Source organism: Equus przewalskii, chromosome 16, assembly GCF_037783145.1.
Source record: "Equus przewalskii isolate Varuska chromosome 16, EquPr2, whole genome shotgun sequence".
Lineage (NCBI taxonomy): Eukaryota > Metazoa > Chordata > Mammalia > Perissodactyla > Equidae > Equus > Equus przewalskii.
Genome location: NC_091846.1, coordinates 28339069 through 28365190, shown reverse-complemented (window position 1 = coordinate 28365190; position 26122 = coordinate 28339069). Strand labels below are relative to the sequence as shown.

Sequence of the window (26122 nt, the reverse complement as noted above, 5' to 3'; positions counted from 1 at the left end):
ATGATCTAGAACAACACTGTCCAACAGAACTTTCTATAATGATGGAAACGCTCTTTGTCTATGCTGTCTAATATGGTAGCCAAAAGCCTCCGTGTGCCTACTGATCATTTGAAATGACTAAGAAAACGAATTTTAAAATTTTATTTAATGTGGCTAGTGCTACTACATTGAATAGTGCAGTTCTAGAACTCCCAAAGTGCTAAACGCAATGCTTGCTTAATGCAGATGTTGAAGAATGGATTACATACACCACAAGCCACCAGACAACTAATTAGGTAAGTAGAGGATATATTACAGTCCTGAGGGGACCAGGACTACTTAGTATTTTCTACAAAATCTAAGGAGCTAAAATATATTTGACCTCCCTTTATAGAAGGAACTGAAAATAGTCGCCTTTGGCTGAATATAAAAGAAAAAGGAATCCCCAAACTGAGGAAAGAGGAGAGCCAGCCTACATCCATGGTTCTCAAATTATAGTTCCCAGACCAGGAGCATCAGCATCACCTGAGAACTTTAGAAAGGCAAATTCTCACGTACCATCCCAGACCTACTGACTCAGCAATCTGCATTTTACTGAGCCCTCCAGATGATTCTGAAAAACGTTAAAGTTTGAGAACCATTATATGAAGATATTTGTGAGTAAATAGGGAGAAAAAGCCAAAAACATCCAACTCTGCTCCAGCAGATGTCAGAGTGCCTCCAAAAGAGAACGGCTGAAGGCAATAGGCTAAAGCTGGCTTCACTCTTACCATTTCCTTAATCACTTGGATTTCTTCACTTTTGACAAGTGGTTTCATGTAATGGAAAAAGAACATGGTTAAGAATTCTGGTCCCAGCCACTGCTGTGTTGTACTTCCAATAACGGGGGGTTCTGCCAAGGCAATGATTCTGAAGGAGGGGTGGACAGGAAAAATGGATCTAAAAGGGAAAAGAAAAAAAAATAACATACCCTTTCACGTTAGAAACTAGGTCATGGTAGCTAAAGCCTAGGCAAAGATAAACCTATCATACTGTTAATATAGTCAAAGCTACTATCCAAAGAACAAGCTTTGAAAAAAGTCAGGACATTTTAAGAACCTAATATTAAAACAAAACATGAATCATCTACTGCTGATATATGATGTACCATATCCACTGATGAAACTCTATCCCTGGCACAAACCACTGTTTTGGACATGTTGTTATGGCTACAATAAATTTTCTCCATAGTCCCTTGAAACAAAATCCCATCCAGTTCATATTCATTACATAGGTCCCCTTTCCTTATTCAAATTCCCCTCAAAATCTTCTGTCTTGCAAGAAACCCACTCTATGTCAATCATAGAAAGACCAAGGAGTATAATTCAAAATGAGGAGACTTTTTACAATACAGAAAATTTAAGCAGCATAAGGGGATGGATTAAGTTTAAAATTTGGATTTACAATAAGAATACTTAGGTCTTAAAGAGGTAGAGAAAAATTGAACTTTTATATAATCCACTCTTTTGTCATTTTATAGGAAACATCATGATTTTTAAAGTGATCTCTTTTATAATCTCTGCTAGGGAACCTGAGGATGTAAATATTCTAGGACCCATAGAGGAATAAGGGAAGACTTCTCATGGTTTGTAAAATGACTTGAATAGTTTTTGGAGAAGAGACTAGAAATCCCTTATTATGATCTAATCATGTGGGAACATTGTCAGTTTTTATCAATTCTACTCAAAAGCTCAGGGAAATATATCTCTAGAGGGTAATATCATCGTTGCTAAGAGAAAGGAGAGATGAAACTCAAATACCTGCCAAGATCTTCACCAAAACAAAAATACAGGTACATAACGGGCACTTCTCCAGAAATGGATTATCCATTGCCAATAACTATTACAACAGAACTCAATAGTTAAGTGATTAGGCAGCAAGAATATCAGGAGGTAGGATATGGTATGTGTGGAGAGAATCAGATAAGTACTCAGAAGATTTAAGATATGAAAAAGTCTCCCAATACAATGGGTAGGTCCAGTGAGTCCCTAACTGCAGGATCTACAGTTTTAGAGGCCAAACCACAATTTGTAAGCCAAGGAAAAGCAATCTTTAGAAATAGTCATATGAAAGGTCTGGATGAATACATAAAAGCTACCAGACAGCATTTCATTTCTCCAGGTAGGGAAAAAAGACAATTTACAGATGTTCAAGAAGGGCATGGGGATGATGTGTCCAAAGGAGTTGTTCTAGAAAAGAGGGAAGGACAACAACATAAACAAGCCACCGAAGGCCTGAGGATAGCATGATCACTCAGGATTGCTAGTAATTAGATCGTCACATTACAGAATCTGGACACAGAAAATTCTGGAATCTGAAAGCTAAAAGGGAAGGTTATTCCATTTTCTATTTCTGCTAAGTGGTTTGCTATAATCTAGAAAACTCTGCTTCACGGCCCAGCAACAGATGTTGGATTCATCCTTGATCCTCCTCTCTCCTAGTTGGGAGAAAAGAAGGTGGGAGAGACACAGCCTGCTTTGACTGCACAAAATTAAAGCTGCAGATGTAGTTTCTCAATAAAGACAGTGAGGGATACTAAATCAGGGAGTAAACAATGCCAAAATCCAACAAACAAGCCAAAAGGGGAAGTCCAATTTACGTCCTTAAACCAACAGTTCAGGAAACAGGTAGTACAGCTGAGCTGTAAAGCTAGGACTAGAAGAGCAATTAACAGGAGAGCAAGCTAGGTGGTTCAAATTTAAATGGGGTGATGGTCATTGCTTAGGACATATATTGTCTGTGGCTTGCTTTCTGGTACTGACTCTAGGAGGGTACCTGAGTGACCTGACCCAATTTAAAGGGGGCAGTTTCTGAAAGTTGATGAGGTAGGCAGAGAAGTGTACATCGACTATAAAACAGTCATCAAACTATTGAAAAACAAGATGAGAAGGATCTTTTTTGTATGCTAGGTTCTCCCCAAAGGCTTCCTTACATATGAATAGGTCATATGGAAAGTCATTTCCTGATAATGTAGGTTCTTCAACTCTGCAAGTTAGAGAACAGAGCACTCCTGAGGATGTGCCATGTACTTTGGGTGATTGACATATTGGTGGGTAATGCAATGGCTGAAGAAGTGGTAAGTAATTGAGAATTAGGAAACAAGCACTATTAAAATTTAAAATCAAGGATAACTTTAATTTTACCAGAATTTAACAACAAATAACAAATGAAAGTCAAAGTATGGCTTAACTTCAGATAAATAGATATTACTTCTTAAAGATTAAAGATTTAAGAAGCAAAAAGATCTTTTAAAAAGATTTAAAAACAAAAATATCATGGTCAATATGTGTGTTTAGGGGGTATAGTTTTTTAAGAGTACCTTCCAAAGCTTCTCAACAATAAAAAGCAATTAATTACTTAGATACACAAAATAATGATGCTGAGCAAAAGAAGACAGACCAAAAAGAGTACATACTGTGTGATTCCATTTATATAAAACTCCAGAAAATACATGCTACAGGTGCTGGCCCCATGGCCTAGTGGTTAAGTTTGGTGCAGTCCACTTCAGCAGTTGGGGGTCAGTTCCTGGGCACGGACCTACACCACTTGGCAGCAGCCAGGCTGTGGCAGTGACCCACATACATGTTAGAGGAAGACTGGCACAGATGTTAGCTCAGCGCAAATCTCTCTCAAGCAAAAAGAGGAAGATTGGCAACAGACGTTAGCTCAGAGCAAATCCTCCTCAGCAAAATATACTATATATATTTTTTTTAAAAAAAAACAAAAAAAGAAAATATAAGCTACATAGAGTAACCAGAAGTAGTTTCCTAGGGGTTGCAGAGGAGGGTGAGAAGGGAGAGGAAGGAGGGATTACAAAGGAATCTGAGGATAGTTTGGGGGTCATAGATGTATTCATTATCTTGATTGTAGTGATGGTTTCATAGGTATATATAAATAACAAAAATTATCGAACTGAAAAAAAATTATCAAACTGTACACTCTAAATATGCAGTTTACAGGGCCAGCCCTGTGGCCGAGTGGTTAAATTTGCCCGCTCCACTGTGGCGGCCCAGGGTTCGGATCCTGGGCGCGGACATGGCACCGCTCGTCAGGCCACATTGAGGCGGCGTCCCACATGCCACAACTGGAAGGACCTGCAACTAAGATATACAACTATGTACCAGGGGGGATTCGGGGAGACAAAGCAGAAAAAAAAAAAAAAACATTGGCCACAGTTGTTAGCTCAGGCGCCAATCTTTAAGAAAAAAAATAAATATGCAGTTTATTACATCAATTATACCTCAACAAAGTTACTAATAAAACGAAAAAGAAAGACTGCAATAAATCCAACATTTTGAAGGAAATTATACAGTACATTTTTGTCAAATCTGTATATTAAGAAACTTGAAAGAATGATATGGAAGGTTTCTATAAAGATATTGATCATGAACCAGAAGAGGATTTTGTAACTGGCCTTCCATACTGTAACACTAATATTCCAATTCAGACCTAGAGGTTATGCAGTTCTGTACACAGCCCACATTTCTTCTTTTTTTCTATGCAATGTAGTAAACTGCATGGACACATTCCTTACTGATCTTTATACTACACAAAGTAATACTTGGAAGAGAGAAGATGCTAAAATAAATAAATGCATTGCTACTGTTAATAATCATAACTGCAAGAAACTTTGGAAGACCTTTGGTGTCAGGGACAAAACAAAGGTAAGTGATACAAACTGAAAATAATGGTTTCCTACCCAAAAGCAGAGCAGCCACCCTAATGGTCTTGAATGAATTTGTGAGAGAAGGTGCATTCTCTGTATCAAAAAGACAAGACCAATACACAACATTAAGTAATGAGACCCTTACAGGCACAGAGCTTAAAACTATTCCTTGACCACAAAAATGTTTAAGATTATTTTTCAAAATCAGAATTTGCTTAAGGCTCTCTGTTTTGAGATCAAACACAAAGACCTGGGCATAAAATCCTGGATCTACCTTGAATTTTGTTAAAAGTTTATATGGCCTAATTTGCTAGCAAGGAGATACTGAGGTTTCTGGGCAGGCAGGAGAGAGTGCTTGGATCCTAACTGTCTTCAAACATAAGGGTAAGAATAAAAGGGTCCTAAGAATCTTACTGATCAAGAATCTTCCCAATGTCCAGTTATAGTTCACCACTGATCAATAAAAGCTGAGAGATTATAAACTGTGTTCAATGTTCGATCACAATCAATAAACATAAAATATTCAACAAAAAATGCAAAGCCATTAGAGTATATAATACTACAACTGAGACTAGTCCACTAATCTGTATCATTTCCCTGGGATAACCAAAAGTCTTTTCTTGGCAAAATAAACTATTAGTAACTCACTATTTTCTCAAGAAAAATCTTACCTCCCTCATCTATGCTCTGACCAACGGCAGGAAGGGACAAACTTAGCAGCCTATAGTATTTATTCTCTCCCTTTCCCCAGAGAAGTTTTTCTCATCAAAGGAAGCAGTTCTATTTTGGTCCTTACTTCCTGTGAGAAATGCAGGGATGGTGTCTGATGTGTGTGGCCATAATGCTATTTCTAACCATCATGTCCACAGTATTTCTGGTGTCTTGCAAACATGAGAAGGAAAGTCTCTAAAATTTCTTAAGCCATTTCCAAAGGCATATTAGCCATGTGATTACCTACAAAGAATGTAAAAGCTTGCAGAGCCCTCTAGAAATGATCAAGGGATAGCATCTTGGTGAAAGTTTGGCAAAGGAGTCAAATATAATGTTTAGAAATTGGGTTTCACTCTATGAAGTTGAGAGGTTTGGTAACCCATTGCTAGCAGCTGTTAATTATGAGATGCTATGGTATCAGACTTGTCATTAAAAGGCATGTATTCCTAATTAGTAGGTTCATAAAAGGAAACATTGCCAGAGGTCATCTAAAACCAGATTAATAGAATTATCTTTACTTTGAGTTTCCTAGAAGTTATCCTAGGTTACGATTTATTCACTCATTCAAAAACATTCACTAAGTGGTCTGCTACGTGCCAGGCATTGTGACATTAGAAACAAAGACATGAAGTACAGAGCAAGACAGAGTCCTGAAAACATTAAAGTCTTAGGCTCCAGTTATTTCCTGAGGCCCTACTGCATCCTTGACTTTCCTTTGAACATGTGAGATACCACTAAGTTCCTTTGTGCAACAATTTAAGGGTTTTTTTGGTTACTTGTAAAAAAAAAGGAGCCCTTGCAAACACAAATGTGAAAATTGTTCCTATCTGAAAGCCAAACAGGTATCTAAATTTACCACATTGGGTCTAGAGGCAAAGAAGCTCTTAAATCTGCCGTCCTTTCATTCTACCTCTGATCTCTTTACTCTATCTCAAAATCCCCCACGAGGAAACAAAACACTAATACCTGAGTTTGTCTAAAGACTATCAGAAATAATAATCACTTTGATAAACTCCGGTTCTGTGATTAGGTACAGAAATGAAAAGGACAGACCACTTGGGTTATGAGATTCTAATCTGCAGTTCCAATGCTAATGCCAAGAGTGATGGATTAGTTATGGACAGCATATAGAATCAAGCCCTGCTAGATAATGGATCGTATTACTTACAAGAACAACTCATGAAATAAATTAAATTCCTCACCGAGTACAAATTTCCTGCTTTTTATGCTGTGCTACGCCTTTTTAGTCAAGGTGCCAGCTCTCTATCCAATAAACACAGCCTTGAAAGAAATACTATCAGTTGCTTAAAGAAAGAATCTAACCTATTATAACCTAATATAACCCTAAAAGAGAACATATTTATTCCCAGAAAGACAAAAGTGGGCTACAAAATTTATCCTAGGTTAACCAGGAAAAAGGTAAAGACATTTGCCAACAAGCCATATCATCAGAGTAAAGCAGACTGTGATAAAATGACTATGTTTAACAACAAAATAAAGAGAAAACCTGTTTGAAATGTAAGAAAATAGTGTGTTGCTCAGGTAAAAAAAAAAAAGGAGGACTACTGATAAGAAAAGGAATTAGACTTTCAACTGGTAGAAATATTTCAGACAGAGAGGAGAATCCACTGTTAGACACCACGCCTCTGAAAAGTCAATGAAGTTCTGAGAAATTGTCAGAATGTAAGAAAGAAAAGAAAATTAGAAGTTCAGCTCAGGAGTTTCAACATCTAACGAAATTTGCAGAAAGGGAGATCAGAGGCAACAGGGAAGCGGAAGTGGAGAGAGATGGAGGATGACACACGAGCTACAGGTAGAAGAACAAGCCCAGACCAGGCCAAGTCAGAACACACCATGAGAGGAAGGCGAGATCGCAGAACACCTGACGTGCCTGAATGTGCTGAGAGGAGACCTGGACAACAGAGGACGTGTTTGCGATGAAAAAAATGACAAATATATAGAAAACAGGGTCACTTCCTCCTCTCTGTTCCCGTATTATTATTGTACAGATCTCTATTCTAATATTTAAAGGCTGCACTGTAACTTTTTATTTATATATATGCTTCTCTTCATATGTAGGCAATTATTAACTTTAGGAAAAAGAAAACACAGGCAAGAAAGGGAAAACAACTGTAGTTTACTGAATGACTCAGCTGTGCATAGTACTTATGCTGTGATAATAACATAAACATTGAATAAAGTTCTAAACAAAATTATTACATAACTATTTAGGAAGAATGGGAGACAGGACGTATGTATGTGTAGCGGGAAGACGGGTAGTGAAAGAGAGCTAAACTTTAATTTTCTACAGTAGAAAATCAATAGATAATGCCTAACATTGAAAAATAAATCAAGAAATATCAATGAAGGTATATTGTTTAATGATATAGAGGTAAACACCAAAAGAAACAGTTAAGAGTTGAAAGTGGTAGCCTCTGGGGAGGAGCAAATGGGAAAGAATCCCAGAACAGATGACAGAGGATTGGTAATTTTCATAAAAAGGCCTTGAAACACTATCTGGCTCAAGTTTCACGCATGTTTAACAATAATAAATTCAAAGGAAAATAAAAATAAGTGAAGGAAATCACAGAGTGCTATGACCTGTCTCTATCTACTGAGTGATCTCTGAAGATAGAATGGAGCCTCGGTTATATTCACAGGAGAGATGAAAATCGATCGAGATGAAGAGGGAACACTTACCATTCTGAGTCAAACCCTGAACATGATGCTCAAGGCCACCCTGTTCCTAAAAGTGTTTTCCTTTGTAAAACTGCTTGTGACCATTAGGGAGAACTTTGAGACTTTTCACAGAAAAGGGTTGTCATTTCCTGGTCATTTGGCTACAAATACAATGCTTCTGAAGTCCTTAGGGAAACCGACAGGCAGGCCGGCTGAGAGCTACTGCCCAATTGCTTTGACTCATCTCCTTCGTAATGGAACAGACAGATGATCCACATGCAAATAACATACAAAAGCTGAATGTTATAAACCGAGGATATGAAATGAGAGGGATCTTTATAACCTGCTGCCCTACTTACTGGGCTAGAGGAATTTGATGATATGCACCTCAGAACCATAAACAGCTGTGTAATCAAGTGAATTTTTTAATAAATTATACAGAGATAGTCAGGAATTTAACATTTCCTTTCTATGAAAAAATTTCAAGGAAATTTTTAAACAAAACTCTCCTTAAAACATAAATACAATAAGAAATACACTTAATTATCATTTGTAAGATTTTAATGTTTTAAATATGGCAGCAAATCCTTTGAGGGGATGGGAAGCTTCAATTAAATAAAGTCAGATTAAGGGACTAGGAATTCCCCAAGGTAACAATCTCTAATTACATCAAAATATCCATGAAAATATAATGAGACAGAAAATAACTTATATTTGCCAAACCTCCTCTAAGGAAAAGTATAGTACGTAGCTGAAAGAAATATTTTCCTTCAAAGTTTTTATTCTGAAATTTTTCAAACCTATAGAAAATTGAAAGAATAGACTATGAACAGCCATACATCCTTCACCTAGATTTCACCAATTGTTAAGATTTTACCACATTTGTGTTCTTGCTCTCACTTGCTCTTTCTCTCCATGTGGTGTATGTGAGTTTGCATACACATATACATGTCTTTTTTCCCAAGAAACATTTGGAAATTGTAGACATCTTTTTACTTTATCCCTTAAATATCTCAGCATGCCTAAGAACAGGAATAGTCTTCTTCATAACCACAACACTATGATACCTAAGAAAATTAATATTAATTCAATATTACGTAAAATATATAGTCCTATTTAAACTTTTCCAATTGTCCTGAAAGTGTCTTTTATGGTTGTTTTAAATTTGCGGGCTGATCCAGGATCCAATTAAGTCTCAAGCATTGCATTTGGTTGTTAGTCTCTGAAAGGAATGTTTAAATAAGTCAGAAAGGGTAATCCTGCGTCAGGTGGCACACTCCAGGAATAACTGATGACTTCTTAGCAGGGTGGGCCAAGTTAATTGTGAGGCTTTTCTTTTCGGTTTTTGGTTGTTTTTTTTCTGAACGGATACAAAGTACAGGCCAAAACTGAACTGCTAGGACAACAGAAGAAAGATTACCTTCTTGAAACTAATGTTCTTATAAAATGTTAAAATACTTATGTAAAAGCACAGCTAAGAGTGCAGAGTACATGTTGGATAGCGACCTCCCGTTTTAAGAAGTGCCTAACTATGAGCATGACCAGGACACCAAATTATTGAGTTGTTCAAAGTTATCTTGACTTGACCCTAGGTTTAGGAGAATAAGAAAAAGAAGGTATCTAGAAACCAAGAGTAAGAGCAGTGTACCCAAAATTACCTCTCCCGCAGCTGCTCATCAGATACTTGCAGCTCCTCTTTCAAACGCATGTACCTGTCTTCTCTCAGCAGCCGAGAGCCATCATAGAGGCTTAGCTCTCGATCATGGATCAACCTAATGGGACAGGGGAAAGTCAGCAAATGAATTAAAAGAGTTTTGAATGCTGAAGTTATTTGAGGTAGAAATCAGTCAATTAACATTTTAATCATGTCTATTATTACTGGCAATTGAGTCTAACAATTTTATTAGATGCACTTTTCAAAATTTCAAGTTGGCTAGTGCTGTTATAGCTGGAAAAACTGTTGGTTTCTGTACGGCAGGGCAGTAGTCATGGATAGCTGGATGTAGATAGGGAGGAGTGACACAAGGAGGAGCTGGAAAGGGGAAGGAAGGGACAAATGAAAAGAAATAGCTGAATGAGTGACTCAGGATAACCATGAGTCACTTCATTAACAAGGCAGGTGGCACATACTCCCTTGAGTATAATGTAACTCTTTGAGGGATAGTATTACCGAAATATTTCTATCTTTGTAGTTACAGGGTTTAAAATATCAAGTCCTCACAATGAAACTACTGCTATTTCATATATATATATGACCTAACTGTCCACAGCACAAATACCATTGTCTTCCAGATGTTGCAGAGGTTGAAAAGTACTGTTCTAGATCTTACACCAACCCCTAAGTCTCTTGATGCCCACGTCACAGTTGCCGCACAAAAGCTCGCTCAGTAAGCACTGAGGGGAACGGAGACTGCATAAGGCAGAGGTGAGGAGCATGGGCAGTGCAGTCAGTCAGATCTGGGTTCAAATCCAGCTCTGCACTTTATTAGCTGAATGACTGGGGAGGACAACTACTTCATCTCCCTAAACTTTTATCTTTTATAAAACTAGGGCAATAATACAAACCTCATAATAGTGCTGTGAAAATTAAACAGCTGATGTAAGGCAGATGCTTATATAGTTGTTCTCAATCTTGGCTGCACATTAGAATCTCCTGGGAAGGGTTTAAGAATTCCAGTTTTCAGGTTTCACCATGGATCAACTACATCAGAATTTGAGGAGGTGGAGCCCAGGCATCGGTTACTTTTAAGCCCCACTCTCACAAGCTGACTCCCAAGGTTGAGAATCTGAGAAGCACTGGCTTAGCACAATGCCCAGTAAAGAGTAAGAACTCCATTAATAGCTCCTGCTACTACTACTACTTGGTCTAACAGACAAGAGATAACCAATAAAAGGGGGGAGTACTATTTTGTTTGCATCTGCGTTTGTTTAGAAGAGAAAACTATTGTAAATCCATGGAATGTTTACGGTAAATCACTGAAAGTTAGTGACTGTTATTTGTAACTGCTCTCAAATCTACTCAAGATCAACACAATGTTTTTGGAATCTTTAATTATACTTAGCATCTGCATCTTGTCAAGGACAAAAAACTCTGAATGGTTAGTTGGGGAAAGGGATTATTCCGCTTATTTGAACTTTCCTGATAAGTCAAAGTTAAAAACCAAATGTCTACAAGTGATATAATCAAGAAGTAACAACAACAAACAAAATTTCAGTATCATTAATCTCCCAAAATGACAAAGGATGGGAATATTTTCCATGAAAGTTATACATGAAGACTTCTTTTAAATTCTAGAAAAGTTAATTAGGAATGTGTAGCTATTTTCCCCACCTAAACTGAAACAAGAAAAAAACAGTTACACAAACGTTCACGTTTGCAAACACAAGTGAGCTTTCTTAGCCTATATAAAACATAATCAAAGAATTACACATTTTATATAAGGAATTAAATTTTCTCTCTCAAAAATAAAATTACAACAAGATCAGCCAATAATTTAGAGCTATGACTCATAAGAAGTTTGTAAACAGTGAAACTGTGACTCTGACAAACTGTAGAAACTTCAGCTGTGTGACTTGTTGCATGCATCCATCAGCATGCATAAAGTCTTTCAACCTAAAAGTTTTACAACCTAGAAGTTTTTTTTTTTCAGGTCTTACACACAGAATTTTGCTATGGCAGAGGCTTTTCCCAAAATGCTCATTATTTGAAGTTTTACTGTACTGTCTTTACAACAGTAAAAAAAATCTGCTGTTTTACTTGGATATAGAATTATAAGTTTCTCAGGATCTATGCAACCCAGTTTAAAAAAGAAGCCTGGCAGAGATCCACATCTACTGTCTATGTGGCGTGTTTTTTTGGATGTGTGACTCATACAAACCTTTGCAATACAGCAAGTGTGCCCACGTTGACCCGGTGAATGCCATCCAAGAGGACTAGCTTTCCTTCCAGAGCAGCATTTACAAGTGGTGAGGACCGCCAGGCAGTGTCTCCATTTGGAAGAGTGTATCTCTGCTGCAGCAAATCACGCGCTGTCATATCCTAAAACCAATCCCCACCACCCACCAAAGAAAATGCGGAATTAATTTTTTATGAAATAGATGGCAGCTTATTTAGCTTTACAGTTACCTTTCTCTGAATATAACATTCTGTACAACAAGTGGGAAGTTATCTTCTCCAATCCACCAAAGAGAAAAATATTCAGAAGCTTTTCTTGGTCATTTGAGTTTTTTTCCTATTACTCATTCACATAAGAGAGTAACAGTGAGGGTTTTTTTCACCTTTTTATTTAGCATTTTCTCCTTTTTAAAATGTTCATTTGGTATCTACACAGATGATGGCAGTAATTCCACCTGAACTTAATGGAATTTAACTTAATCAGCTTTACTCCTGCAGGCATCAAAATATGTAGATTCCTCTTTAAGAATTAGAAGCCACACAAACTCTATGGGCAGAGACGCTTACCAATAATGTGCATTTTCTTGCAGTTGATTAATTATCCTGAAAACTCATGCTAGGAACAAACACAGTGACTTGTTATATTTAAAGACGCCTGAAAATGGAGGAAACTGAGGACAGTCATCAGATGAGGTACAGAATTGCCAAACAATAGCATGGCACTTATAAGCAATTTTTTAAAGCACAATGTGCTACCACTAAAATAGTGTAACAGATCTAAGCAAACTATTAATAGCAGTGGAATATTAAAGTTATCTACTGTAAAGAAATGGTGTCATAAAATATGAACAATTTTTTCTTACATGCATTAAAGTTGAAGATGATAGTTTCTTTTCTGCTATCACCTTCAGATAAATTTTGTCCTACTTATATTAAACAAAAGTTAAATGTTTACATTCTATTTTATCCAAAAATTTAAAGTCTTATGTAAATTCTTTGAAACCCAACTCCAAGTTTTAATCAGACAGAAAACTGCCATAATGAATTCGCTTATATTCACAATGGCAACAAATCCGTATTGATAGCAAAATAAAATGTAAGTCTTAATTATTTCAATGTTCTCACTATCAAAACAGTACTGACTTACAAAGTATGAATAGACTTACAATGAATCATAAAGACACTTGAGAAACAATAATATTCAAATTCAGCAAGTTTCCATAGTCCTAAAGGGCTGGCTTTGGTATATTCTCAAAATTTGGCTTAACTCATTAATTATATTTAATTCTTCAATTGTGAATTTTAAATTCTATGCAAACTATAAGAGTATGTCATTCTAAGCTGCCAATGACGGTTACAGCTAAAACTAAATTTATCACCATCATCAGTATTTATTAAGATGGTTCATGGTGAGAATGAGCTCATTCCCACTCATAGCTGTGCTATAGAACAGGAAATGGATTACTCTACAAGAAAAATAGGATACATCAAAATAAATATTTGTGGGTCATTTTCATAATCAAAGTATGAAAAAATCAAGTATGCATATATTCATATATGTGTGTATATATACACACACACATATATATACATATGCACACACATACAAAAACAGGTAAATTTAAAGAAAATTCCTGGTACTAATTATTCCACAAAAATATTCACTATATAGTTACATCACATATGGTCCTAGAGAATAAAACAAACAGAAAATGTGCTTTAGCACAATGCTTCTAAATCAAAGACGCATATCAGAAATAGTTGGAGGAACTTTTGGAAAATAAATAAGCTTAGGCCCCATCACTCTGAAGTTTTGCATTCAGTAGATCCAAGGCAGAGCTTACCACCTGTTTTTTATTAAACATTACATAAGTGATATCTGATACGCTTTCCGGGTGGGAAACACTGCTTTAAAAAAAGAGACATTAAGTTAATGTGAAACTTTGTCTCATCTTATTTATTTATACCCCCCTCCTTATTCTAATAGGATTCATGAGATTGCACAAGGTATACAAAATGCATAACAAAATGGTATAAATTAAAACATGAAAAAAAAGGAAAGAGAAGGCCTTGTTTCCTTTAAGCATTCCTATTGGTATTCAGACAGGCGCTAACATGAAGAAGGCATCCCACTGATACCATTTTTTTTCTTTTTTTTGGAAGATTAGCCCTGAGCTAACTACCGACAGTCCCCCTCTTTTGCTGAGGAGGCCTGGCCCTGAGCTAACATCGGCCCATCTTCCTCTACTTTATATGTGGGACGCCTATCACAGCATGGCGTGCCAAGCGGTGCCATGTCCGCACCCCGGATCCGAACCGGCAAATCCCGAGCCGGTGAGAAGCAGAACATGTGAACTTAACCGCTGCGCCACCGGGCAGGCCCCCTGATACCATATTTTTTAAAGAAATGGACGGGTGTTAATTTTGAAAATCCCAGCTTCAGACTGAACATAGACGGTATCCTGACCCAACTCAGCTCTTGAGTCTTTTGGCTGAGCCCAGGAAAAGAGATGAAGAATATGACTCTGGCCAAAGGGGTTCAGACTCATAAGGAGCTGAGGCCAGCAATTAGTAATATATTTTTTAAAAATTTCAACAGAGAAAATTCTTCATTCTCCTACCAACACATTCTGAATCACCATCTGCACGATATGAAAAAGCGCTACTTCATTTGGTCATGATTCCAAATACTTTCATATCTTAATTCACACAAGGTCTATAATACTTGCCTCATGCAAATAAGTAAATATTTACTACTAAAGATGATGAGAAAGAACAACCAGGACATAGGGCTCCTCTTTGCCAACCTGGCAGTTGGAGACTCCCTTATACTTACTGAAGTAAAACCAAATGAGTATTTGTTGCTATACAACAAGCAGTAACAGATCAACAGAGCTCAATGCTGTTAATGCCAGCCACAAGTACAGACCAGAAATAGTCTCCCTTTCTTCAATCTTCAAGGGGTAGAAAATGGAAAACACTTGACATTTCCTAAGCAGACTAGTTCAGTTCGGTTTTATCATCTACACTCTCTGCATGATATCATGTTAAAAAGAGCCATTCTTCACTTCTAATATATTTTTGCATTAAAATAAAACTCTCAAGAAAAAAAGCATTCCCTTTAATACAAGCTGTTGATTTTCATAATTAAGATCTTATCCTGGGAGAAAAGATAAAATTTTAGCTTTTCCTTAAAGAGATAATTGGCCCCACTTTCCACAATGAGTTATAATCTGAAATTATTTCAATTATGTGAAAGTTATTTTCAATTGGGTAAAAGCGCAAGGACATCAAAGTAAAGCAGTAGTTTCACAGAACTACTGCACCTAAGCAAACCTAATTAACAGGACTTTTTCAGCATAGTCTGAAATGGGTCCATGATATGAATTAATTTCAATAATAAGCTAATCTTTAAAATAGAGTAACAGCTTTCTCAGTATGAAACAACAAGAACAAACAAGCACAGAGATACAGAGATTAGACTGGTGGTTACCAGAGTGGGAAGGGGAAGGAGGAGAGGGGAGACGGGCACACGTGTACGGTGACCAATAGTAATTAGTCTTTAGGTGGTGAACATGATATAGTCTATAAAGAAATTGAAATATAATGACGTACACCTGAAATTTAAATAACATTATAAACCAATTAATAGAAAAATGAAATAAAATAGAGTAAAAGTATTTTCAAGTGTTTCTGTCTATAAAATATTTAGGCTTTAGTACCATGAAATTGTTTTAATATCTTTATTTATTTTAACATACACTGTATCAGGGAATTGTTAAAAATATATATCATTTCCTTATTCTTTCCACCTACACACACAACTCTAAAGCAAGTGGAAAGGCAAAAGTAAAAAAAGAAAGCATGCTTATTCCATACAAGCATTTTGAAGGCACACTAATAAAAATCAAGAAAGATGAATGTCCCCATTTTTGCATATATTTTTCTTATCCCTGAAACGTTTGAACTTAGAACAAAAATAGCACTAATGATATCATAGACCCCGAATCATTTCCTCTTTCTGCATTTCCTTAAAAAGTTTAAAATAACAGGACATGAACTCTAGTTCCTTTAGAGTTACCATTGTCTAACCTTCAACACCTCACCTTCATTCAGATCCCTGGAAAACATCCACATTTATTTCTTAAGATTCTATGTCATTTGGAATTTTGCTCTTTTGATTTGCAATGGAGAAACCCTACTGAAAATAAAAATGTCCTACTAAAATGAGAAGCATAACTGCATGAAATGTATCAGAGAACACAGATTTGAACTCTAAGGCAATCATATACCTTAACGTTTTTAGTACCTTTGAATAGCACACACTCATTTTTCTGAGATTCCCTTGATAAACCTAGATACAAGTCATTGGTTTAATAAAATAACTGCAAAAAAGTGGTTGTGTTTAGTGGCTAGAATAAGATTAGATTAGTTTCCCAAGCTATAATAATATCGTTTAGAAAGACAACTGAAAATCTTATAGTAAATTTTTAGTGTATAAAGAAATCTGAGCTACCTCTCTCTTTAAATATGAATATTGATAAAAAAGTAAAATTTTACATTATAATGCACCTATAGTTTTTCTGATAGAAAACAAATAATTATAGTAAAAGTAGGATATCAGTCAAAGTGTATATAGGGAGCAGGCTCAGTGGCATAGTGGTTAAGTTCAGCATGCTCTGCTTCGGCAGCCTGGAGTTTGTGGGTTCGGATCCTGGGTGCAGACCTACGCCATTCATTAAGCCACACTCTAGTGGTGACCCACATACAAAATAGAGGAAGACTGGCACAGATGTTAGCTGAGGGCCACTCTTCCTCCAGCAAAAAGAGGAAGATGGGTAACAGATGTTAGCTCAGAAACAATATTCCTCACCAAAAAAAAAAAAAAGTGTATATGGAGTATGACTTCAGCATGGAGAAAAAAATACAGATTTTTACCACATTGATGGACCCAGAAGAGTTTCAGAAAGTAAGCTGGCTTGCAAAAATATGTGTAAATAATATATTATAAAATTAAAAATAAGTGGATAAAGAAAACTAAACAAGGGAAGATGAAACCAAGAAAGGTAAAGATGATACACAAAATGCATATTATAAGAAGAATCTAAAAAGTGAATCTAATCTTCCTAATGTCAAACACAAAAAAGAGTGACATAAAAAAGTAATATAAGTCATAACAACCACAGCACTGACACCAAAAAAGAGGCAGCACTGCAATTCTTGATAATGAGATTGAGAAAAATGTGTCTCAGGGGTCATCACATAAAGAATACTGTGTTAAGGAGTTAAAATAGAAGTAACAATAATTATAGTAACTAATACTTATGGAGAGCTTACTAGGTACCCAATAAATTAACTCATGTAATCCTTATAATCCTAAGAGATAGGTACAATTATCATCTTCATTCTACCGATGAGAAAACTGAGGTTCAAAGAGGTTAAATAGCTTACCCAAACAAGGACACAGAGCTAAGAGGCAGAGGAGCCAAGAATACTATTATGACAAATACAGCAACAAATTTCAGTAAAACAAATTTCACAGAGAAAAAGCTGGTCTGGATTAATTAATCCATGGATATATAATGGAATTGATATACCAATCACACACCTCTCAGGCTACCCTTCACAAATGCTGTTTCTCAAATTCTTTGAGAAGAGTCAGCAAGCAGTCACTACGATGTTAACCAATCCCTGAAATGCCCCCAATGAAGCCAGTCTCTTTCACTGCTTAAAAGTAGCTTTAAGTACATATATAAAAAATTGAACTAAAAATGCTTTAGTTAACAGTAATTGTAGCTCTAGGTGGACAGGATTCTTCATTTTTATTTCTGAACTACAAATATAAACCGGGGCATTTAATTTTTTTATTGGGGTAAATAAGTATTATTTATTTTTTTTCCCCAAAAGAAACTAGCCGGAATTCTACAGACTTTCCAGGTCCACCTCAAAGAAATTTTTCTTATTTGAGCAAAATTTATCCTACTGGTAGTATAAATACTAAGAAGATCTGGGATTTAAGTGAATAAAAGAATACACCAAGACTAGCTGACACAAGCCATCAACTTTGCAAGAAGGGGTTAATTATGTCCATACCTATTAGTGGCAGAATACTGCATAAATACTGCATAAACAGAGAATGTTAATAATTTTTAGATCCTGGAATAAAAATGAAGCCACTATTTACAGTCTAAGCACGCTCAGTGAACAGAACACAAGGCATGCTGCCAACATTCCTCAGTGTCATTTACGTTTGATCTCAAACAAAAAGGACTCTTGTTTTACATAGATTGTAAAATTATTTATAAACTCTTCCATACGTATCTCTCAAGTTCTCCTTTAAAGAATTATTTTTAACCTGTGCCACATATAATAAATGCTCCCATTATGTATACAATGATGGCAATACAAGTGTACCATGATTGTTTTAAGTTACTCTGCTATCCATGGGAAGAAGCTGATTTTGAATCATTTATAGCTCTCTTCATTGTAACCAGTGGGATCTATTTCAAGATCATCTGCTCTAGTTAAAGATTTAGTCTACGAACATTAAACAAAATTCTTCTGATTGAAGCTAACCAGAAATCAAACCCACTATCTCACTAACTGATCCAACAAAAGGTTATCTTAATAAAGTCACAAAATAAAATATAAAGTTAAGGTCAGTGTAGGTGCAAATAATGTAATATGTATTCAATGAAGATACCCAATCAAATCCCCTTCTACTATCCTTCCGGTACTGCAGAGGCTAGAGAACTGGAAACATCATTTCTTAGATGCCTTTGTAGCTACAGTTCTGTAGGTGACCCTGGTTCTACTAAGCATTCTCACATACACAAAACTCAGAACTGAAAAAACCGGCAGTGAGCGATGAGAGGGAGGTGGCAGCCAACATGAGGAGACATGCTCTTCTAGAACAGCTATGGCTGAAGTTCTCCTGGCTCTGTCATTCCTAACTGGATAAAATCTAAACCCTGTTCCCTGTCTCTCCCAGAAATTCTGTAAGCTACCTAATACCCTGTAATAAATCCCTCTCAGTTTTAGAAAGCCAGGATGGATTCTATTGTCCACAACAAAAACCACAACCCAAGGATAACGATATTTTAAAAGCAACCCAACTTACTAAAGCTTGTGAAGAAATGTTCACAGACAACTAACTACATAAAAAAGGGTAAGAACAGTTTCAAAAAGGAAGGCAAAAAGCAGAGATGTTAGAGAGTAAAACCCCAGTACACACAATCTAAAGAACCACATTTTATTCAAATGGTACTGCAAACTTTGCTGCATTTTACCACAACTGTTTGACTCTGTTAGAATAGGTGGGAATGTAGAAATCAACTATAGTTTAAACATATGAAATATTTGTCTTATAATAAGTTAGTTTTTAAAAGCAAGTAACAAATAAGATGTAAAATCAAGGTAGTTGTAAGTACTAATAACTTGCTCAGTAGTTAGTAAAGATACCTGGAGCAGATATGGCATTTGGCCTTCCTCAACAACACTCAGCCAACATGGAAAGTAGTACAGCTGAAAGGATAGGTACACTATGAGGAAAGGTGGGTTTCAATTCCAATTCTGCCACTTACAACATGATAAATGCATCAAGTGAGCAACATATGTTTAGAATTAAATGAGATAATGTCTGGCACCTAATGGATATTTAATAAATGACAGCTGAATCACAATCAATTAAAGAAACAAAATACAAATACAGTAAAATTTAAATCTAACACTAAATCTAAGTTTAACAGTTCAAGACACTAATATAAGTGATATGACAAAGCTGTATGACAGAAGAAATTCTTGTCTTAGAATTTAAAGAAAACATAATATTGAAACAGGTAGGAATTAGTAAAGAAAAGTTGACAAAGATCAGATTTGAGCTGGTCCTTTAAAAATAAATTTTTCAAAATTTATTTTTTAAATTTTTCAAAATTTATTTATCCACTCATTCACATATTGACTGCCTACTACATGCAAGTCACTGTTCCAGGTGCTGAAGATACAGCAGTGAGAAAGATAAACATGGACCTTACATTCCAGTGGGAAGAGAACAAAAGTAGACAAAGGAAAGGAGACAGAGGATGAGAAGGAAGGAAGGGAGGAGGAGACAAAAATAAGAAAAACTATCACATAATGATCAGTGTGATACAGAAAATACAGGGTAATGTGATAGCAAATGACTCTGAGGGTCAAGGATGCTTTCTCTAAGTATATTCAGGTTGTGATTTGAATGACTAGAGGCCATGTGAAGATCAGGGGAAGAGTATTCCAGGCCTAGGCAACAGCCTGTGCAAAACCTCTGAGGCAGAAAGAAGTTAAACAGATTGAAGGGACTGAAAATAGCCAGTGTAGCTGAAACATAATTAACAGAGTCTAGCAGGGAGAGAGAAGGCTGGAAAGGCAGGCATGGGTCAGATCATATAGGGCAGTGGCTCTCAACTCTGGTTGCCCATTAGAATTACCAAGTGGCTTTTGTGAAAACACTGAAGTCCAGGCCCCACCTCAGACCAAATATTTCTTATTTTCTGGTGGTGGGGCCTGGACACTGGAAGGTTTTCAAAGCTCCTTGGGTGGTTCTAACAGACAGCCAAGGTTGAAAAGCATTGATGGAGGGCTCATAAGCCAGGGTAAGGAGTTCTTATTTTATTCTAAGTATGATGGAGAGCCATTGACAGATTCTAAGTGGGGAAATGACATGATCTGATTTACATTCTTAAAAGGTCACTCTATTCTTTAGAGAATGGATTATGGAATGCAACATATTCTAATTAAATATCTACAAATGTTTACTATCTACAAATAAATTAAATATCTACAAAAGAGAGTAGAAATTAAATGTTCTCACCAAAAGAAAAGAGAGAAATTTAAAATAAGTAAATATCTACAACCAACCAACTTAAGACACTGATGAAAGAGATTGAAGAAGACACAAATAAACAGAAAGATATTCTGTGCTCACGGATTGGAAGAATTAATATCGTTTAAATGTCTATACTACCCCAAACAATCTACAGATTCAGTGCAATTCCTTTCAAAACTCTGATGGCATTTTTCACAGAAACGGAACAATCCTAAAATTTGTAGAGAATCACAAAGGATGCTGAACAGCCAGAGCCACCTTGAGAAAAAAGAATAAAGCTGGAGGCATCACACTTCCTGATTTCAAACTATATCATAAAGGTATAGTAATCAAAACTGTATGATATCTGCATAAAAACAGACATATAGGGGCCAGCCGTGTGGCCAAGTGGTTAAGTTCGCAAGCTCTGCTTCGGCAGCCCAGGGTTTCGCCAGTTCGAATCCTGGGTGCGGACATGGCACTGCTCATCAAGCCATGCTGAGGTGGCATCCCACATGCCACAACTAGAAGGACCCACAACTAAAAATACACAACTATGTACCAGGGGGCTTTGGGAGAAAAAGGAAAAATAAAATCTTAAAAAACAAAAAACAAAAAAACAGACATATAGATCAATGGAACAGAATAGAGAGCCCAGAAATAAACCCACATATATATGGTGACAAATTTATGACAAAACATTTGGGAAAGGGTAGTCTCTTCAATAAATGGTGTCAGGAAAACTGTACCACCACATGCAAAAGAATGAAACTGGACCCCTACCTTACACCATATACAAAAATCAACTCAAAATTGATTAAAGACTTGAACACTAAGATCTGAAATCACAAAACTCCTAGAAGAAAATATAGGCAGTAAGCTCCTTGACACTGGTCTTGGTAACTATCTTTTGGATTTGACACCAAAAGCAAAGGCAACAAAAGCAAAAATAAATAAGAAGGACAACATCAAACTAAAAAGGAAAAGCTTCTGCACAGCAAAGGAAGTCATCAACAAAATAAAAATGCAACCTACTGAATGGGAGAAAATATTTGTAAGTCATATATCTGATAAGGGTTAATATCTAAGATATACAAAGAATTCATACCATCAATAGCAAAAAAACAATTGATCAAAAAACAGGCAGAGGAATTGAACAGACATTTTTCCATAGAAGACCAGAAATGGCCAACAGGTATATGAAAAGGTGCTCACAATCACTAGTCATGAGGGAAATGCAAATCAAAACCACAATGAGATACCACCTCACACCCGTTAGAATGGCTATTATCAAAAAGACATGAGATAAATCTTGGTGAGGATGTGGAGAAAAGGGAACCTTTGTGCCTGTTGGTGGGAATGTAAATTGGTGCATATACTATGGAAGACAGCATGGAGGTTCCTCAAAAAATTAAACAGAACTACCACATGATCCAGCAATCCCACTTCTGGGTGTATATCCAAAGAAAATGTCAACAGGATATTGAAGAGATATCTGCACTCCCATGTTTATTGCAGTATTATTCACAACAGCTAAGATATGGAAACAACCCTAGTGTCTATCCACAGATGAACAGATAAAGAAGATGTGATACACAGACACACACACACATACATACGCACACACACACACAGGAACATTATTCAGCCATGAGAAAGAAGGAAGTCCTGCCATTTCCAACAACACAGATGGACCTTGAGGACATTACGCTAAGTGAAATAAGCCAAACAGAGAAAGACAAATACTCCATGGTATCACTTATATGTGGAATTCAAAAAGAAGGTCAAACTCTTAGAAACAGATAGTAGAAAAGTGGTTGTAAGGGGGTGCGGGAAATAGGAAGAGGTTGGTAAAAGGTACAAACTTTCAGGTATAAGATGACTAGATCTGAGGATATAATGTAAAAGATAGTGACTACAGTTGATAACACTGTATTATATAATTGAAATCTGCTAAGAGAGTAGAACTTCGCTCTCCTAAAAAAGAGAGAGAGAGAGAAATATCTACAAATGTTCAGTTGACATAACTGATGTGTTCTTAAAAAGTCTGTAAAGTATAATTCCATATACCAAATGCACTTTCCACCAAATTCTCAACAATATGTCCAGGGATGGTGGGTTAGAGCTACTGGAGATGTCCATAGCTATAGTGGATCCTGCAAAAAGCAAATGATGTTAGACTGATAATTGGCTGTGGAGGGTAGTAGGGTAGATGGGGAGAAGGCTAAGAAATGTGCCATGGCTGCAATACCTAACAACTTTTGATTGGCTTGATGTATCCCTTTTGGAACCTTCCTCACAAAACTAAAGCTGCTTTCTCTGAATTTCTCCCCCAAAGGAGACACTGGGTAGCAGGGAGCCAAATACCTGTTCACCAGATGGGAGATAGGGAGGAGTTGATGAATTCAGGGAGCATCATTAAGGATAAACATGGAGCCTCCAGCCTGAAGCAGCACAGGAAGAGGCTTGCTAAGATTAAAGAAACAGGCTGATGGAGGTAGCAGGGCAACCTTCTCACCATGTCCAGTTTCCTACCTAGGTGAGGGCACAATGGGCATCACTGCTCTACTGCGCAGAGGCTGCCTGCCTGCAGCTACCTAAATCTGGGAGAGCTTCAGGGAACAACAGGAAATGAGCAGGAAGCGTCACAGGAGCTGGGCTGGCCAAGGCCTCTCTTCAGGCTGTTAGTATTTTAACAATAGTCAATAGAGTGTAAAACCAGGATTTTAGCAACTTCTACCAGCTTAAATCCCAAGCTACTTCAACTCTAAGTCCCCAGAGGCACTAGTTGAGCTCTGTTAAAGAACGTCTTTCCCTTTGCTGCCCTTTTTGACTATTTCTATGCTTCTGCCAAACGGCTTTCAAGATATTTCTACTATGAAACAGACTGGCTTGTAAATCAGCAATAAAATTCTACACATTCAGAAAGTTTGGATCCTGAGTAATTGGGTTTTTTAAATAGGGGAAGAATAGAAAAACAAACCATTTAGGAATCACAAAAGGCAACTATATGATAAAGCTGAGAAGTATTTATTTACTTTTTATTTCCAAGAATAAAATACGCTCACAAAATATATTGTACTTACAAAAACAGTGAATTTCAAAATCAAATCAAAGTTCTATCCTTCATTTTCTTCTTTGACATATTCCCCATAAGAAATATTCCCACTAACCTTTGGCAAACTCCTCACTCTTGCAGTGATCTTTGATAACTATAAAATCCTGAAGACCCTTAAAAGATTGCCCTAAGACCCTAATAAAAATTACTGTAAAGTACATTTAAAACAAAACTACTGATTAATGGAGATGGTCAAGCCTAACAGTGTGTTCTTACCCACAGTACTGGGAATTTATTACATAGTGTCCTTAAATTTGGAACTATTCCACAGAAAATCCCCAAATTTGAAATCCCTTCCCTCTTCAAATTTATGGATCCTATGTTTTGGATTGCCATGGATGGTAAATGAAACACCTTTCAGGCTGGAGTTCCTTATTTAGTAGGATTCATTGGTTACTTCTGTTTTCTTCCTTGAGCTAATGAATTTGGTTTTTTTGTAATGTTTATTTTTATACACATGCCCAAAAACCTTCCAGTGTGTTTTTATAAATCTAATAAATACCTCATAACTAAATTTTCTTAAGATAACATAAAAGATGTTGTCTATTACTTTAAACGTACGCTGCTTCAATTAAATAAGAAGTTCAATGCATACTTTCAAAGTTATAAAAGATCTGAATATCAAGTTTGGATACTTTTTTTAAAAAAGCAAATGTAAGACTTATTGCCTTTTAAATAGAAAATTTATTCAACATAAGACAGTTTCTTGAAAATGAAACTTTATCATGTACATTGCAGAGTTAAGCTTTAAGGTACACTTTGTACTTGTAGAATATACAAATTTAAAAGATTATCAAGTTAAACAAGCAAAAATCTTGCCTTTTCAATACATAACTTTGTGTAATGTCCTATAATATAACCACACCAAGTAGTTCTAGTTGCTAACTTAACATAAAATACTACCAATGTCATTCATTATGTTCAACTTATGAGATTATTAAAGAAAAGAAACAACAGGCCCAAAATGGAGTCACTTGTGCTAAGCCCCACATCAGCAAACCAAGACTTAATATCTATGCTAATTATACTTTCAGCCTCTCCCAGGAATGTGACCTTTAACCAGCCAATTTGAAATTACCTGGTCAGCACTAGTGAAGGTAATCTGCCTTTTAGACTTCTGCCCTTCCCCCAAAGGAAGATGATCTTGCCTGAAACAATCCACTCTGTGTTAGAAACTTCCTTTTCCCCCCTCTTCTGTCTAGAAAAACCTTCCATTTTGTACAGTTCCTCAGAGCTCCTTTCTATCTGCTAGATGGGATGCTGCCTGATCCATGAATTGTTGAACAAAGCCAATTAGATCTTCAAACTTAGTTGAATTTTGTTGTTTTAAAAAAGCAAGCAAGCATCTACAAGGCAAGGGAAAACAGGATTGAAACAAAAACACAACCCACCAACTGGGAAAAAATATTTGCAAATTGTATGTCCGACAATGGGTTAATCTCCATATTATATAAAGAACTCACACAACTCAACAACAAAAAAATCAAACAACCCAGTCAAAAAATGGGCAGGGGATATAAAAGACATTTCTCCAAAGAAGGACCTTTCCCAGCTGTGGTCAGAGAGAGAGGTCAGTATGAGAAGGATTCAGTGCTCTGTTGCTGGTTCTGAAATGTAAGGGACTATGTGCAAGGATGGGAGAGGGGTCAATCCAGAAGCTGAAAAAGGTATGAGTGAATTCCTTCATAATCTGAGTACAAGGAAAGATTTTCTAACCATGACTAAAAATCTACATGCAATAAAACAAAATATTAATAAACAACTACAAAAAAATGTTTTAAAAATTTTACAAGGCAAAAAAAATTTATTCATAAAATCAAAGGACAACTGACAAACTGAGAGACTGTACATGCAGTAATATCACAGATAAAAGGCAAATATGCCTAATATTAAGAATTCAAAAATTGAGGGGACAAAAGGCCAAAAACTCAATAGAAAAATGAGCAAAAGAAATAAACAGATAATTTACTAAGAAAAGACATAATTATGGCCCTTAAAAATAGAAAAGGTTTTCAATTTCTTTCCAAATATAAGAAATGCAAATTGAAACTAGTGAGATACTATTTCAAACTTTTAAATTGGCAAACATTAAAGAGCTTGGCAGACCTCTCTGTCGACATCATTGGTGGGAATGCAAAATGGTATAATCCTTATAGAGGAAAATTTGGCAATATCTAATAAAACTATACATACATT

General features: G+C 36.3%; 1 protein-coding gene across 4 annotated transcripts in view; it reads right to left on the bottom strand.

The window, feature by feature from the left end:
• VWA8 (von Willebrand factor A domain containing 8) overlaps positions 1–26122 on the bottom strand; it is a 358168-nt gene that overhangs the window by 245065 nt on the left and 86981 nt on the right. For all 4 annotated transcript variants that reach the window (XR_011527880.1, XM_070578403.1, XM_070578404.1 and 1 more), the window contains 3 exons: positions 11953–12113; positions 9733–9846; positions 750–918 (listed from right to left, as the gene is read on the bottom strand). Coding sequence is in view for 3 of the 4 variants with exons in the window: in XM_070578403.1 (XP_070434504.1) it covers positions 750–918; positions 9733–9846; positions 11953–12113 (444 nt within the window). In the remaining variant the exon portion in view is untranslated. The remainder of the gene's footprint in view (positions 1–749; positions 919–9732; positions 9847–11952; positions 12114–26122) is intronic.